General features: G+C 41.6%; 1 protein-coding gene across 6 annotated transcripts in view; it reads left to right on the top strand.

Annotated features, from left to right (window-relative positions):
- The window catches only part of slc44a5b (solute carrier family 44 member 5b), a 31,399-nt gene that overhangs the window by 11,726 nt on the left and 2,413 nt on the right, over positions 1-17,260 (top strand). Inside the window, exons 2-23 of one of the 6 annotated variants that reach the window (XM_084012230.1) lie at positions 2,162-2,210; positions 6,147-6,220; positions 7,585-7,669; positions 7,974-8,058; positions 8,194-8,307; positions 9,509-9,569; positions 9,664-9,787; positions 9,913-9,957; positions 11,459-11,542; positions 11,725-11,837; positions 12,005-12,136; positions 12,231-12,330; positions 12,415-12,507; positions 12,667-12,754; positions 13,194-13,456; positions 13,609-13,703; positions 13,784-13,887; positions 14,011-14,084; positions 14,394-14,464; positions 15,102-15,190; positions 15,646-15,730; positions 16,034-17,134. In XM_084012230.1, the coding sequence (XP_083868356.1) occupies positions 2,162-2,210; positions 6,147-6,220; positions 7,585-7,669; positions 7,974-8,058; positions 8,194-8,307; positions 9,509-9,569; positions 9,664-9,787; positions 9,913-9,957; positions 11,459-11,542; positions 11,725-11,837; positions 12,005-12,136; positions 12,231-12,330; positions 12,415-12,507; positions 12,667-12,754; positions 13,194-13,456; positions 13,609-13,703; positions 13,784-13,887; positions 14,011-14,084; positions 14,394-14,464; positions 15,102-15,190; positions 15,646-15,730; positions 16,034-16,143 (2,138 nt within the window). In that variant the 3' untranslated portion in view covers positions 16,144-17,134. Of the gene's footprint in view, positions 1-2,161; positions 2,211-6,146; positions 6,221-7,584; positions 7,670-7,973; positions 8,059-8,193; positions 8,308-9,508; positions 9,570-9,663; positions 9,788-9,912; positions 9,958-10,279; positions 10,313-11,458; positions 11,543-11,724; positions 11,838-12,004; positions 12,137-12,230; positions 12,331-12,414; positions 12,508-12,666; positions 12,755-13,193; positions 13,457-13,608; positions 13,704-13,783; positions 13,888-14,010; positions 14,085-14,393; positions 14,465-15,101; positions 15,191-15,645; positions 15,731-16,033; positions 17,135-17,260 lie in introns of those variants that run through there. The other 5 variants (XM_084012232.1, XM_084012229.1, XM_084012231.1 and 2 more) reach the window with 5 other exon arrangements.

Consider the following 17,260-nt stretch of genomic DNA (forward strand, 5'->3'; position numbering starts at 1 on the left):
ACACACAGATAAATATCACTTACTGTCAGAGCTGATAACGCCATGCCGACTCACCCAGCTCTTTCCGCATGTTTGCTGTAGTTTGCTGTTAGCTACAAGCTGCTGGTTTAAGCATCACTTTGTTGAGACATTGAGAGACTGTGTTATATGTAGAATATAACATTCATTCTGTTGCACTGTTCCAAATCCTAATTCAAGTCATATTGAAGAACATTTAGTTAAAAGTTTTTTTTTTTTTTTTGTCTTTTGAGCTTTATTGCCCAGTTTTAAAAAAATCTCAGGAAAGTAATCAAATCTAATGCGTTTCATTACTTTGATGAAGTAATTGACACGGTTACATCACCTATTACATTTTTCAGGGTTACTAGTAATCTGCAGCCTATCACAATACATAAGTAACCTTCCAAACACTGGTTGGTTCAGTGAATGTTTACATGTGTTAAATTTGATGTTGCTGTCGTATTTGCATTTATTGTATTTAGCCATGTACTGACCTTTTATGGGCCGATGAGGGAAAGCCAGCACAGTCTTCTGACGGGTATTGACATCACAATAAGGTCACCATTTGGCAGAGACAAGAAGCGCATATTGCTTGTATATGCTGTCAGTGATGGTTTTGTGTGCAAGGGTGGATGAGGTGTGTTTAATTCCCATCCATGCCATACATCTAAAATAAATATTAAATACTTATGTCATAGGCATTAGCTACACTACATTAAATGAAAATGCCTGGCTAGTGTATTACTCAGTGTATACCTTGGAGAGCTGGATTCAGCACATAGAACACGTCCTTCTCCAGCCGAGGTAGTTGAAAACACTGCATCCAAGGCTGGCTAACCTGGCTGACTTCTTTTTGCTCAATAGCAGAGTACAATTATTTAAATGTTAATAAATATGATTGAGTATGATTAGCACATGGTTCACTAGCATTAGCACTTCTATGCTACACAGGCTAATAAAGGTATACTGTACATATAGACATGCTGCTTCTGCTTTAATGATTGCCAGTCGAAATGCTTCCATATTATGCTACTTTAATTTCTCTCTCCTCCCTTTTCTCGGTAATGTGCACTTTTACACTGTGATCTGAAGGCTTTAGGTTGATGCTGCTGAATCATTTTGACCTCCTGGATATATCCCTGAAACGCATATTTTATTCTGTCATCTTCTCTCTGAAATGTCTTTTTCCTTTTCCCAAAAGTTAGATAACATTAATGCCGTTACTGAGAGTTTGGGCTCCGCGGTAGTCTGACAGTTTGACAGGGTAGCGGCGGGTGGCGAGGTTTAGCGAAAGGTCAAACAGATCAAATTCTGATAATTAAAGGAGTAATTTCAGGGGCGGGTGTTTTGGTTTTGTGCCTGTTAAATTAAGGACTTGTTCAGTTTATTAGTACATTCAGAACAGGCTTTCTATATACGTAGTACAGTGAACTCATCCCTCACACATTTAGAAACAGGTTTGGCTTGTGCGTCTCTCGACATGATCAGTTTTGGGAATGGGCAGATGGGAGATCGGCACACTCATGCTGCCCCTAAGTCTGCCCCAGCTGCTTGGAGATATTACGCTCCATGTGCTGATGAATAGGTCCTCGGTCCACGTCATACTTAGTTTCAACTGGGGTAGAGACTACTTGGACACCAGAGAAGTGCCTGCGATGAATGCAAATGCTCCCTTATACCTACAAGCGCACACAGTCTGAGTTAACCCCCCCGGGTGACGGATGGTGCTTGCAACAGTAGCTCAGTATTCACTCCGCTGGGTCAAATGGGGAATCCTCACTGTGACCCAGATAAGCTGTTTGGCTCAGCTCTAGGAGTTGTTAAAATGATTCATCATGTTTCTGTGTTCGCTAGATTGTGTTGACTTTTATTGCTTGACCTTAGCGTGATCGTCCCTTTATGCCATTCCTGCAAAGAGACCTGCACTGTGATATATCGTAGTTTATAGTTCCAGTATAGTACAGCAGGTTACTGGTACACTTTGCTTGTATAGTATAACCGTTTTGATATGCTGTTCACCATGTCTCAATCTATGCTTCCTATTTTACTGTTTGTAAACCAGATCAGTCAGTACAATTTGCTCTGATGTCATCTATGGTCTGCATATGCTTTGTTGTGTTCTATTTGATTGTAATCTCACTAAACTCTGCTTATCTTATAGGTGAGCCATGCAAGTTTGACCCAAACTTCAGAGGTCCTGTCCATAACAGGTATGTGCACATACTCAACATCACCACCTTTTGCTTTATAGTTGTTCTAACAATCCAATCATGTCGCAGTGTGTGGAGAACCTAACAATAATTTAAAAACAATTCATTTCCTGCTTATTAAATATGTTTACAAACAGAGTTGAGAGACATTGGGTTATCACTGAAGATAATAGGAGGAATGGAAATCGATTCACCTGCTTTGTTAAGATTGGAGGTGGATGTCAAAATTTGAATGAATTCAAAACCACACGTACTTGGAATTTATAAGAAGGGGGGGTGGGGGTATTGTTATTGTTTTTTTAAACTCTGGTGAACCGACCATGTAACTATTAGTCACTATCTCCCGTGTATATTGATTTTAGCCATTGTATAATCTGTTTGGCGCACACCCAAGTCGGAGCGCTGATAGATTGATCATTTGTCATGCCACGTTAATAAAGATTGAGGCCGGGTGCTGGCAGCTCTCTCCACTCCACCACACAGATCAATGGCCATAAGTCAAGCTGGTGGCTGGAGTTAGCCCAATGACACACACTATTAACCAGCCAGATACACCCAATCAGATGTTGTCCACACATCACCGGGGCTTTTGCAGGGAGATGTCTCCCGTTGTTCCGCCCGCAGCACGGCAGCACTTCTCCTGATGAGCTACAGCCTGCTGTCTGCTTCACAAGGGCTACAATTCTATACACTTCACAGCTAGTTATTGTTCCCACTGTGTCAACATTTCTATAGAATGGAATTGGCAACATTTTTAACACATTTAAGACATTAAAAGTGATCTTAAAAGAGTGAAAACCCCTGATAGTGCTTAACCGATGTGATCCTCATTTAGAATCCAGCCAACTGGAAACCTTTTTTTGAGAATTTTCCCTCCAAGAATTACCATATGGGCTATTTTAAATGAAGTCTACCTGGTTTCTGTAGGACAATGAAGAGCAGAATTTTGCATTTAAGCAAAAACCCTTCGAGGGTGTCACCACAGGCTTTTTTGATGATTTAGTCATTTTCTGAGGTAATGTAGGCTCTTATCTCTTTTATGTTCAATGTCAGTTTGGCAGGCCGCTGTGAAGGCATGTTTCAGTCCTCCCGTGTGTCTTTATCCCACCCTCTCCAGCCCATTTCACTGCTACAGCTGGGTGAAGGCACCAAGGATACTTTGATGTTTCTGTGGCTCAGAGGCTTTTCTTAATGAGAACTGGGAGAGAACCCGGCTCTGTGGTCGTCTTGTTTTCATGCAAGCTCAATGACTGAATGAAGTAACCGTATCTGTGGTTATTGAGCGCTCCTCTAAAGGACGTACAGGAGTAGACACGGTGTAGTGTTATCTCAAACTGGTTCCAGCTATAAACAATATAATACGCAGATATTATCGCTCTCAAAAATATCCACAGATGAGTCACAAACTGCACAACTGTATTGCAACATAGTAAGCAAATTTAGCTACAAATCAGTTGCCTCCTGCTATCATAGCATGTGTGACAACTTACCGAAATGAACCATGTGTTTTTCAGAAACAGAACCTTTCACTAGAACCAATGTCCCTCTAGGCTCCTGTGACCATGACGTTTATCCCCTTAGTGTGCAAATCTGACCCTCCAAATGTCCCTTTCTGTTGATGTCTGTTACAAAGCGGGGACAGGCTGGCAGATTCACACCACAATGGAACCCATGCTATTCTGTGGTACTGCTGCCATCTGTGTCACCTTGGCGCCCTCAGAATATCAGCCCTGCAAAGTTGACACTGACAGGAAAGTTTGTTATTGCACTGACAGCTTCCAGGGCTTTTTTTTCCCTCTTTCTTTTCATTCTGCCTGCCGGTTCGGTACACAAGCAAGGCAATGCTTTGGTCCCTGTGGTCCCTCTTCGTATCTGAAGAGTCCAGGTTGGGGTCCAAATAGATTTGCAGTTTGGATTTGGCCTGCTTTCCTGAGATAAGAGAACGAAGCAGAATTGTTTTCACTCCCACCACTCTGTCAGCTTCCCTCACCTTTCCATGCTTCAAAGGTGACTTTGTATTAGCACTGTGCTGCTGTGTGCACTTTGTCTTAATAATGCAGACAGATCTACAGTAACATATTATGGTGGAGGAGAGGCAAGGTCAGCTTTAGAGTCAGACCCCCCCACCTCTCGGATCTCCCCCTTTAATCATCTACAATATGTCGCTGAGTGACGGCTAACTTATCTCCCAGCTTAAAGGAAGGAGAAGGATTCAAGAGACGAGGAATGCAACCATTGCCATGGCAACACTGACAGCTCTACCCTTGTTCTTTTTTTTAACGTAATGAATCGGTATTCCCTTTTCTCCCTTTGTTAATAATATGCACAATATCAGCAACAGCATTGCTTGCAGTGTGGGTGATAGTTTTTATACTCCTCATATTATTGTCAGTGTAAAACTGTGGGTGACTTCACCAGGCAGAGCTGCCCATTTTAGCTGCCTTTGTTTCTCCAGTATCGCCCCCAAATAATTGTTGTGCTTTCAGGAAAAACAGTTAACGCCAAGGCTCTAAGCCTCATTTCATATGGCAACTGCTTTTTTCCCCTCTTTTTTTAGCCTTTTGTCATCTATTGCCATTTATTGAGGCTTCCCCTGATATTGGGATTTTTGCCTGAAGATACAAAGCAGGTGGTCTACCAGTGAAGATATCACATTTTAAATTTGCAGCTATCTACAGGCTTAATGCAGTTCAGATGAGCACGGTGATAATGGAGTCATCTTATTCTGAATAGAGTAACGAGGAGAATTAACAGCCCTGCTGGGACAGAAAACATTCCCACTCCTCTATACTACTAAGAGCAGAGTGAACCAGTGCAGCATGTTAACTTAGTTTTGCAAGCTTAACTGCAGTTAATGCAGGACAATAAAAAGCAGCTCTTAAACGTGCAAATAGTCTGGGGTAATTTGCAATGCAAGCTTAAATTGCACCGCTGACCCTAAATCAAAGAGGCTAAACTGAGCATACAGTGCTTTTGTTTCTTGTTTGCATGTTACTGTAATGTTAATGAATAAGTGTCTTAGTCGAGCTATCCATTTGTGTATGGGTTTATCTATACATCAGTGCTCTAGTCTCTCTTCACTATCTTCTACTTCATCATGAAATAGTATTTGGTGGCTGAAGAGTAGCCTGTATAGAACCGTGTAAGCATGCTGCATACAAAACAAGGACAATCCACTCTTCAAAGAACTACACAGAGGAAACACTGTCGCATCTCAGAGCTCAGGCCTCCTTTTGACATTGGCGTCGCTCCTCTGGATGAAAGAGGAGAAGGGTTGAAAGCTGGAGAAGATGAGGGTCTCAAGTCAATTTGTGTAGCGTATGGTGTTAGAGGGAGGCTATGTATGTCCCTTGTATGGTACTACTGGGCACAGTGAATTGGACTTGGCTTTATTCAAGGCAGGGCTCAGTACTCCCAGTCTGAATAGTTTTGAAAGAGGGCTAAGAAGGGGCTGTACTGACAGCTTCTCTCTGGGTGGAAAGGAGGGGAAGAAAGCTTGTTGTGGGAGAGAGACAGCGAAGAAGGAGAGCGAGAGAGAGAGATACGCTGCTTTAAACTGGCAGGCTGAGGATACTGTGGAGAGAGGCAATCTTCAAATAGCTGTCTCTGTGCCTGTGGGACAGTTATCTCTGGGGGGGGATCTCATTAGAAAGTCAGTAGACCTCCACTACAGTTCTCTGAAAACACAGTATACAGATGACACCTTGTTATACCTGGTAGAAAATGCTGCACCCAGATATGCATCTCAAACCCAGTTGCCATACAGTAGCTCTGTCACGATTTACCAAAAACGAACACACAATACATTTTTCTCTTGATATGGATTTGGAAAAAAGACTCTCAACAACCAATAATTCCTAAATAACCTTATTTTTTGACTCGTAATCTTTCCCGTGTCACTCATCTCTTTTATCTTCTCACATTTTCCCCTCCCAGGAGCTGCACTGATGTGGTTTGCTGTGTTATCTTCATCATTGTCATCCTTGGCTACATCGCTCTGGGTACCGTGGGTGAGTTTGACACATTTCTGCCGATATCGAGTTTCATAATGACACACACATACCATCGCATAACATGATATGTTTTGGTCTGGCGATGACGTGAAAATCGGCTGCCTCTAACGATCATTTGACAAAATCGAATTTACCACAAAGAAAACGAGCCAGCTCCTCTCCACAGGATGCACCGACACTTAAGGAGAACATAAGCTGTTTTTTTTCTCTCTCTCTCTCTTCTGATTTATTCATAATTTCATGGTGGGCTCTTTCAACAAAATGAGTTATTGTTAAAATTGCGGGGGAGTTGAGAAATGCAGCACCCCCAGAGAATGGGCTAGTCTTTTAAGAAGTGGGAGTTTCACCACAACATGCAGCTTGTATGGTTCACTCTCGCTGAGACTTGACTTGAGGCTGTTTTGATGTCGCCGTTGAGTTTTCTTTTCAACTTGATGGCCAGTGATTCCCTTTGGCTCTCATTTCATTCAAATGTTCTTGAAGCAGTCTCGTGCACTTGAGTGTGACAGAGATTCCACTTTGAATATCCCCATCAGCTTTTTCCCCAGTTCATTTTCTTTACTTTTTCTCTTACTATTTTTATTTCAATCTCATTTTTTTTCTTGCTATGCCACTTTTTTTTACCACTTTCTCATACAAAAAAAAAATCCTGTTTTAACAGCACACCTGACTGCACATACATTTCCTCTCTCTTTCTCTCACACACACGAATGTTAAACATCACACATGAGGGGAAAGTGAAATCCCCATGCTGTCACCAAAGTGCCGTCCCTTGCCATTAAGTTGTCAGTGGAGTCTCGTCTCACTCTGGGCATGGGAAGGACTTACTGTTTCCCAATCTTTTAAAAAGAGTTCGGAGAGATGACAACGGCTGTGGCTTCAAATGCAATCAGCTGAACAACTCGCTGTTCTTGCCGTATAATATTTCAAGTTTCATCATCCTTGTTGTGTCAAAGACACGTAGGCTGCCTTTGTTGTGCTGCCTCGCATAAAGCCCAATCCTCGATTGACTTGCGAGGTGAAAGACCTGGTGTCATTCAGGTTGAGCAAACAAATTAAACTCTAGAATTGCTTGGTGCTTCAGCGTTCCCACTATTGATACCTAGAAACAGAATAAAACTAATTAAACTGGATTGATTTGTTTGTTCTATCTGTATAGATGTTTCTTCTTAATTAACATACACATATACAATCCAAATAAATTGGTCCCTATTCATTGATAAAGCACCATCTTTGACCCAGCTGTAGTTAAATAAGGAGGATAATGTGCCTTGTAAAGTAGCCTTGTATTCCTCAGTAGGTAGAATGAGAGTATCTAGTCTGGTTCCACGTGTTAAAAACCTACTGGTCTGTGTTTTCAGCCTGGATCCATGGCGACCCCAGGAAGGTTGTCTATCCAACCGACAGCCACGGTCAGTTCTGTGGCCACCAGAACACCTCCAATGCGTGAGTGGAGAAATATCTTTCTTAAATGATTGCACACTGAAATAATTCTGTTCCCCCATTTGTCTGTCAGCTTCCTGTCGTTATCTTTACACTCACAAAAGGATTCAACCACAATACGTGGCGATGGTTTGTGATTAATTCCGTCAGGCTTTACTGCCGCTTCACTCTCTCGCTCTGATTGTGTGTGCATTTGTGCTTAAATACTTGCTGATAAAATATTGCAGTAATGGACTGGTTTCTAAGTCTTTTGAATCCTTCTAATCAGACTCCTCTCTTTATCTTTCCTCACCATTTGTCTCCACAGAAACAAAGCCATATTGTTCTACTTCAACATGTTGAAATGTGCCAGTCCTGCTGTTTTGATTAACCTCCAGTGCCCTACAACTCAGGTAAGAGACTAAATGAAGCCCCTCTAGCACCACGTTTTTTTGCTCTGTTTAATGTTCCCCTCAAACCTTTCTTCCACGCTTGATTATGCAAGATTGATGGGCCTTCTCATTAAGCGGATGTGTTGTCTCTTCCAGCTCTGCGTCTCCAAGTGCCCTGACAGATTTGCAACTCTCCTGGATGCATGGAATACCAAAAACTGGGAATATTACAAGCAATTCTGCAAGCCGGGCTTCGAGATTAGCAGCAAGGTGAGACGGTGGTTAGGTGTCCATTTTGTCTTTTTGAAAATATATGTATTGAACCCTATGGCTGGATGCAGTACTCACTCACTATTGTTTTGGTGACCATGTCATCTGTGATACCCAGGTATGTGTTTATTCCAGCTGGTCACTTCCTTTGGGTAGGTCATGTCCATGTGCATACTTGTTCCCAGTATGTTATTCAGGCAAAAGGGGTTCAGAATGATCTACTTCTGTTGTAGACACACTTTTTGAAAATATAATAATATATTGTACAAGAAATCGCTAGCAAACATAAAGGTAAGCCGGGCATTTAGCAGACGCTTTTGTCCAAAGAGACTTACAATAAGTACATTTGTCAAAAAAAATAAGCCACAACATATAATTGCAGGAAAAATAGAAACAAGTGTTGGGTCCTCGTCTGAGTAACAGCAAACATACCTTAAGAACAGTGCTATGATCAAAGTGCTATAGGTAAGAACATAGAAGGGCTATTTTTTTAATTTTATTTCTTCAAATGTCATCACTTTAATCCGTAGAAAGTGTATATAATGAAGAGTTTGTTAGAACGTGCTCTGCAAGGTTGCCGGAAGTGAGCTAGCAACAAGTCATTCTCATCACAGCCCCAATCTGTCGGCTGGCAGCCGTTCAGTGACGGTGACGTTGGCACGACGGTGTGTAAGAACTAGACAGGGAGGTGGTGTGTGGGAGCACCTAACAGCTCAGTCATACTGTTTGATGTGAATCACTGATTTCCCGTCCCACATCATCCCAAGTATGTCAGTGTTACATCAGACAGAAATCAATCCAACCATGTCACATCTGACCTCTTTGCTCTTCAGGAATAGTGTGGTTTTTTTTTTAATACCAAAGCCTCAAACACTGAACATTAAATATTGCTGAAGTGACGTCTGATATTATAATACATTTTATTTAAAGGCGCCTTTCTGGTCACTCAAGGACACCGTACATACATAAAATACACTTTTAAAAGAAACAATCAAAGAACAAACAGTATAATCTGTAAGTAAGATTGTTATTCTGAAAATGGGTTATTTTTATTTTGTAAAAAATAATTATCTTATGCATGTGACTGATGACAGATATTTTGTTCAATCAGTGAATTGAATGGAAACTATGAGAAATACAAAAATATATATAAATATATTGATTGCATTGTTGTGTCATCTCCTTTGTTTCCTGCTTTCAGTCGGTTGCAGAAGTCATACGAGATGAAGACTGTCCGTCTATGATCGTGCCAAGCAGACCTTGTAAGTAAATCTGAATGACTGTAATCACAATAACTAACACTGTTTGTTTGACAACTCACTAAAGACAAAAACATTTTTTTTGAATGTGTTGCAGTCCTTCAGCGATGCTTCCCTGATTTTATTACAAGAAATGGAATTTTAACTGTAGCCAATCAGACCATCTTCAAAGACGGTGATAATAACAAGAGAAGTGTCAGCGACCTCAAAGATGCTGCCAAGTAAGATCTGCCTCCCTGCCACGTGAATCTTTTTTTTCCCTCATTGTTCACCTAATTAAGTTCTGCAAATAGAAAAGTCCCTTCCATTAGATTAATTATTGGCATTCTTGCTGTACTGTCAATAGGGCTGCCAACTCTGCACCCAGAGAGCTCTGGACAGATATTACAGGGTAGGACAAGTGGCTGACGTCACTGGTGCCCAGGGATGTGTCCAACCACATTCTGAGTCATTTGCATGTTTATTGCATGAAAATGCAGCTTATCCGCAAGTTCAAGAGTGGAACTTCAGTGGTACCTCCAAGCTTACGACAGCTGCTTTGTAAAACCTTCGCTATCAACGTGTTAATGAGCTGAGAAAGCTTTCAACTTTGGTTAAGCAGAGAAATCATGTATTTAAAGCAGCCAGCTGATCGAAAACATACATGATTCTGTGTTTGCTGTGATCAAATTGTCTTGAAAGTTAATATGATTTTAATGCTTTTCTTTTCATAGCCAAGTAACTGCCATGCAGCAAGGAGTGGAAAGGTTTCAAAAATTATTTATTTCAGCTTTTTAACGTTGCCTCCGCTGTAGCCAGTAGATCTGATTAGACTAACCCTCAGTGTTCATTATGATCGATCTGCTCCTGCTTCCCTCCACCTGCAAGCGTGGACAGGAATTAGGACAGATTCACACTATTGTCTGTGGCATATACCTCAAAACATCCAGTCATGTACTACTTTGGGTTCCAAATATCATAGAGAGTGATGTGGTGCCCCCTGGTGGTCATTAGGTTTTGCCTCCTTGCTCTAGATATTAATGTCGGTTTGCATATCGGTGCTAGATATGATCCCAACTCTTGTCCATAGAGAGGGTTTCATGTGACCAGTCGGGAGCTGAATTACAGCTCTTCATTATGCGGTTGGTTTCAGAACTCCTCCGTCCCATAGCAATGTTGGCTTGTCCTCTTTTCCTCCTCTCTCTGTGCTTTAGAGATTCATCTGAGTCATAGGGCAGTGTCTCTGCGGTCAAACATTGCAGCACTCACATTCTGACGTTGCTACCAGCCTTGTAGTTGTAGTTTCCCTGTGGAGATCTCGACATCAGAGTCGGCTTCTGATTCACATTTCAGATAGAATTAGACAAGATATATGTTTGGTTTCATGCTGAATCATTGTCTTTGGTTGAGATTTTGTCTTTGTCCAGGGAAAAGTCACGTGAGGTTTTTAAATATAGATGAATTCAAGTGACAAACAGGAAGCTCTTACTTAGTTGTATTGGTTATTATCTAACACTTTACCTGTACTGTAAACATAACAGTGAATTTGTGCTATTCCACTACTGTAGGTGCTCCTCTGTATCACATTCAGTAACATGCTGCTATACCATTTACCACCATACGCTTCAGTAACACTAATACTGTTTTGTGGCTCTTTGATATGAAAGTTGCACTATTTTTCTCCAGACTTTCATAATCCAAAACGTAGCTCTTTAAAGCTGAGAATATCAAAAGCCTTTTGAAACCGTATTCATCTTTGATTCGTAGTAAGAGCCTCAAAGATAAATATGGTGTCAAAATGTTTTTGAGAAACCCTAGTAAGTTAACTTTTAGAGGCAGTAACACAAACCCTATCATACCCGCTCTGTGCTCCAATCAAATCCTTGCCATCTCACCCTGTTACTCCATCACAGGGGCATCGCCAGTCTGCTGAATGCCAAGGAAGTTGGCATGAAGGTCTTTGAGGATTATGCAAATTCCTGGGACTGGATCCTCATGTAAGAATATGCATTTTGTTATTTTCATGTTCTCTTCATGGATGATGTGCTCCTCTGTGTGTAGAATAAGTTATATGACCCAAATAAATAATGAAATTAAACTTCCCATATAACTTTTACATGCAAATATTTCCTACTGTCCTACCCGTCAGTACCCAGTATGTGTGTTTGTGTTGTTGCAGTGGTTTGGTGATAACCATGGCGGTCAGTCTGGTTTTCATCCTGCTGCTGCGATACACTGCTGGCGTTCTCCTGTGGCTCATCATCTTTGGCGTCATCGCTGCGGTCGGCTTCGGTGAGAATTCAACATAGCCAGTGGCTACTTTATACTTAGTACACATGTTGGAGAAGCTTCCCACGTGTTACTCGTGACTTTCTCACCTGTCTTGGTTCTGTTGTCATGGCAAACTGTGTCAGATTTAGATGTGGTTTACCTTCATTATGTCCCTCTGTGTGTCTCAGGTATCTGGCACTGCTCCTGGGAGTACAGCACTCTGAGCGGGAAACCCGGCGCTAACGTCACCATCTCTGATATCGGCTTCCACACAGACTTCAGCATTTACCTTCAGCTCAGCCAAACCTGGCTCATCTTCAGTATGTTGACATTCACCTTTTTTAGAAATGCTAACGTGACAAACATATTTGTTCCATGTGCATTGACTAGTAATGAAACATATTTGTGTTGCAGTGATCTCGCTCGCTGTGATTGAGGCCATCATTTTGGTCATGCTGATATTTCTGAGGACGAGGCTTCGCATCGCCATTGCATTACTGAAGGAGGGGAGCAAGTAAGTATGGATCAAAGCTTCGTTGACTCCTCATTCATACACACGACACAATTCAAAAAGATGTCTGATCTCTCTGGTTTCTAGGGCTATCAGCTACATCATGACCACTCTCTTCTACCCCATCATCACCTTTTTCCTTCTGGCCATCTGCATCGCCTACTGGGCCGTCACAGCTGTGTATCCTTCCAACTGCTGGTACATCCCTGGATGAACGCGATGATGTCGGTTTTGGTTTCATAGTATTAAGTATTAAACACAACTGGCTGTTTGAGTCGTCAGTGATTGCTGTGTGCAGAAAATGTCCCTTTGTGTTGCCCTTAACTAGTTTGTCCTCAGCTTCTTGGCATCCTCTGGTAATGCGGTCTACAAGGTCACACCTGCTGATGATAAATGCATGTATGCCAACCTCACATGCAGTCCAAAGGTAAGTCCTCCGCTCTCTTCCACAATGAAGCCCAGATTCTGTGATACTGTTTGTAACCATGTCATTTCTCTGCCACGTTAGCCTGGAATCAATCAAAGCAAATGTAATGGCTTTTTCTTATTGCCTACAAGTAAAATGTGATGGCTGGCAGTGAGCTCTTAGACTCAATCTCTAACACTCAAATGTAAATAGCGTTCCCATTTATTGCTGACAGCGATAAACAATTATTTGACAAATGTTATTCATCAGCCTGCCTGCCCCCCCCCGGTTTGTGTACGATAATGTGAGTGTCTAAACGCATTTATATGCTCTGTGGTCACACAACCTTTAATACATTGTGGATGATCTCAAAGACATACATTAGCAAAGGTGATTCGTGAATATGAATAAATATTTGGTCACATTACACATTGAGATTGAATCTGTTGCTTTCTTTCAGGCCTTCAGTCAGACCAATATTACCAGAGTGTGCCCCGGGTCACAATGCATGTTTGCCTTCTATGGTGGGGAAAGCGTGTACCACCGCTACATCCTGGTCCTCCACCTGTGTAACCTGTTCATGTTCCTCTGGCTGGTCAACTTCACCATCGCGTTGGGCCAGTGCACCTTGGCCGGGGCCTTCGCCTCCTACTACTGGGCCTTTAAGAAGCCAGATGACATCCCTGCGTGCCCCCTCTACTCCGCTTTTAGCCGAGCCATACGGTGAGTAGACACTATATTTCTTATTCCTTTTTTAGATTTACTTTTGGAACGAACCTGCTTTGTCCTATAAATAAGGCATTTCTCAACACTAGCATCTCTTGAATCCACTAAGTTAAAATGTCTATTATACCATCTGGTTTCTTGTGTCACAGTTACCACACAGGTTCTCTTGCCTTTGGCTCTCTGATCCTCGCTATCGTGCAGCTGATCCGGATTGTTCTGGAGTACCTGGATCAGAAGCTGAAAGGTGAGCCGTGATCCTTAGAAACACTTATTTTACACGCGGTAGATTTAAATGTCAAATGTTGATTGATGATGTTCTCCCAGGGCCTCAGAATGCCTGCACTCGATTCGTGCTGTGCTGCCTCAAATGCTGCTTCTGGTGCCTGGAAAATTTCATCAGGTTTCTAAACAGAAATGCATACATTATGGTGAGTTTAGAAACATCTGCTTCGGACCGTTTTTATTGCACGTATCTGTTAGCAGTTCAGTTATTAGGTGGCCTGGCTTGTGTCTCAATTATTCATAACTCTCTGTTTTTGTCTCGCCAACAGATAGCAATATATGGAAAGAACTTCTGCACCTCTTCCAAGGATGCTTTCTCCCTCCTCATGAGGAACATTATTCGGTAAGGCTTTTGTTACGGATCATCTAAAAACAGCGGAGAGTACAGATTCGTGCAGCTGAGACACACTATTAACACACCACCCTTTGATTTTAGCTAAAAAAATAATTAGAAATGTGAGGATTTGCTGTGTACGTCAGTTAAACAATCAAGAACCTGATGTTTCAAGCAGTTGCACGTTTTTCCTCGTTAGCCCACTCATCACGTATTTAATGGGGTGTGCACTTTCTGTGTGTCACTGCATGACATGGCCTTCTCTGATTGGCTGGTGTGTCTCTCCTCCACTCTGGCTTATCTCTGCCTCCTCTGTAGGGTGGCTGTCCTGGACAAGGTGACAGACTTTCTGCTCTTCTTGGGAAAGCTGCTTATTTCAGGAAGCGTCGGTGAGTTTCATGTCACCTGCAGTCTTTGAGAAACAGACGGGATGAGATTTCCTCCCTATTAGTTGGATGATAAATAACCTCACATACAGTTATTTCTGCCATCCACGTACTCTATTTCCACTCAGTTTGGGTCCGTTGGAATTTACAGTTCAGAGGTTATCTGCCATTCTGTATTAAAGAAGTCATCGTATGCTCATTTCAAATTTCATACGTGTATTTGGGGTTTCTACTGGAACATGTTAGCATGCTGTAATGTTCACAAAATCTTTCTCATACTATCTGTCCCTGTCTGAAACAGAATGTCATTGCGAGGCCAAAGCTTGTGTCCTTGTTTACTTCTTAGAAATAAACTGGGGTACATTTAAAACTGTGAAATGGTCTATATATTGTCTAGTTTTAATTACAACCACACGTAAAGCCTGACCGCTCGCTTAAAGCACAGTTTCTGAATTCGTCCGTGTGAATTTCTCCATGGATTGAGCATTTTCACAGTATTTATATAGCACTTAAACCTGCTTTAATAAAAAAGCAGGGCTGCTTGGCTGAAACTGTCCTGGTTGATTCGTCCAAAAAGCCCTTTTCTATTTATGTTTGGTCATAAAGTGGACTGCAGTGCTGCTTTTTTGTTGTTTTCCAGGTGTTCTTGCATTTTTCTTCTTCACACGTAAAATACCAGTCATTCAAGAGGAGGTGCCGTCCCTAAATTACTACTGGGTTCCCCTTCTGGTAAGTTAAAATGTGCTTTATTTAATGAGTAAATGTACCAACAATAACAATTAACAATGAATTGAGTATCTTCCGGAGGTAATATAGCTCATTTATGGAATTGAATAACTTAGAACTCATTAAGAATCTAGCATGTAAAGGTAGTTTGTTTCTCGGTGACTCATTTCCATGAAGACATGTGAGGTTTGTCTCTACAGATGTGTGGCATAGATTACGTTGCTCCACTGGGTTTAATTTGTTTTCCTTAATTGTGTTAAGTTGTTAAACTGTGTTTAACGCCCTTCACACATCAGATTGCATTGTTGCACAAGCTCATTAAATTGTTTTAGAGATCTTTATGACTCACTGCTTTGTATTATTCTTGATGGGGTTTTTGGTGTTTGTTGGATGCAAGTTTTGTCGTCCTCTAATTAAAACAGTTGCAGAATGAATGTTGATTTGACTCATTCTTCCAGACGGTGATATTTGGATCCTACATGATTGCACATGGCTTTTTCAATGTCTATGCCATGTGTGTGGACACGTTGTTCCTGTGCTTTTGTAAGTATGTTGGTTGTTTTCCGTTATTTACATGAGACGGTGTGATGATATGATTACTTGTAATAACTGCTATGATGGTTACATGTGATAAAGCCAATCAGTGGCTGAATATAACTCCTTCCCTTTAAAAACTGGCAGTAAATGACAACTGAAGCTGATTCCTGCTCATTCAGCTCTCTTAATTCCGGCGTGACCTTTTTAATATCTACCTCTACTAAGTCTTTGCTTTCTCTTTCCTGGCTGTCACTCCTGTCTGCTATTCCTGTCCTTCCTGTCCTCTGCTCTGCTGGCACCGGGTCACAGGTGAAGACCTGGAGAGGAACGACGGTTCTTCCTCCAGGCCTTACTACATGTCTCCTGGCCTGCACAAGATACTGCGCAAAGGAGACGAGGGTGCCAGATCGTGCTCCTGAGCGACGTGCGGCCGTTTTTACTGAACTGTAGACTCACTCACTTCTCCATATCTACTGTATGCGTGGGGGTCTGGACTATTCAGAGCGAGTACTGTAGGGCTAAACATCAAAACTGGATGCATCCCAGCCTGATCAGGGATGGATGGACATGAAAGGACATGCTTTTACTTCATTTCCTCTCAGAAAAGGCACGAGGGACTAGAAAAGACCAGTTCACTTCCTTTCTCTCGAGCCAACTCAGATGCTTGCCTTTTTTTCTGCCACACTTATTTTCTTTTTTTCTCCTCTGTGTTCTCTACTGACCTCTGCCTTACTGAGAGGGTACATGTTAACTCGCAGGACGGACGCACAGGCTGAGATGAATATGATACAAGCATTTTTATCCAAACATAAGGACCTTAAGATGTACAGATGCCACTGATGGACTATGGCACAAGGCTTCACCCTGAAAAAGTGGTGGAGTAACGGGACACCCTCTTGTCGCACTTTGGTCTAGTGTAAAATCATGTTTTGTATGCACTTTCACATATGGGAAAAGAACCATGTGATTTATTTCTTCTGACAAGCATGATTATTTTGCTGGCTGTTGATGTTTTCCATCGGGTTTTATAGGTTGCTTTGAGCCACCATATTTATGCTAACACAAACACACAGATCCAAAAATAGTGTGTGATTCTGCACTTACTAAAACAGCTTTCTCTTATTTTACACCATAGAAAAGGTCACAATCATGTCAACGTTTTCATTATACTCATAAATGTACTGTAAACCAGACTTTGCTGGAGGTCAAGACTTCAAAAGACAGTTTATGGTTTTTGCTTACATGTTGAAAATAACCTGATAGTTTTCAGGAAATCTGATTGCAGCCACTAGTTTATGTGCCTAGTTGTGGAAAAAAAACAAAAAAAATGGTTCCTTTTATTCTGTGGTTTTAGACCTAACACCAGGAATCTTTTGCGATACAGTTTTTAAAAGGATGTCAAAGCCATTTTTGGTAAATTTTTTATTGGATGGTTCAGATGTATTGCTGTTTTAATACTAAGTATAATACACGCATCTATCTGGAGGTTATTCAGTGTTCTTTTTGTATAGGAGCATTTTTTTTAATCAATGAAAT

The sequence above is a fragment of the Eutrigla gurnardus genome (assembly GCF_963514095.1).
Source record: "Eutrigla gurnardus genome assembly, chromosome: 6".
In the NCBI taxonomy this organism is placed as follows: domain Eukaryota; kingdom Metazoa; phylum Chordata; class Actinopteri; order Perciformes; family Triglidae; genus Eutrigla; species Eutrigla gurnardus.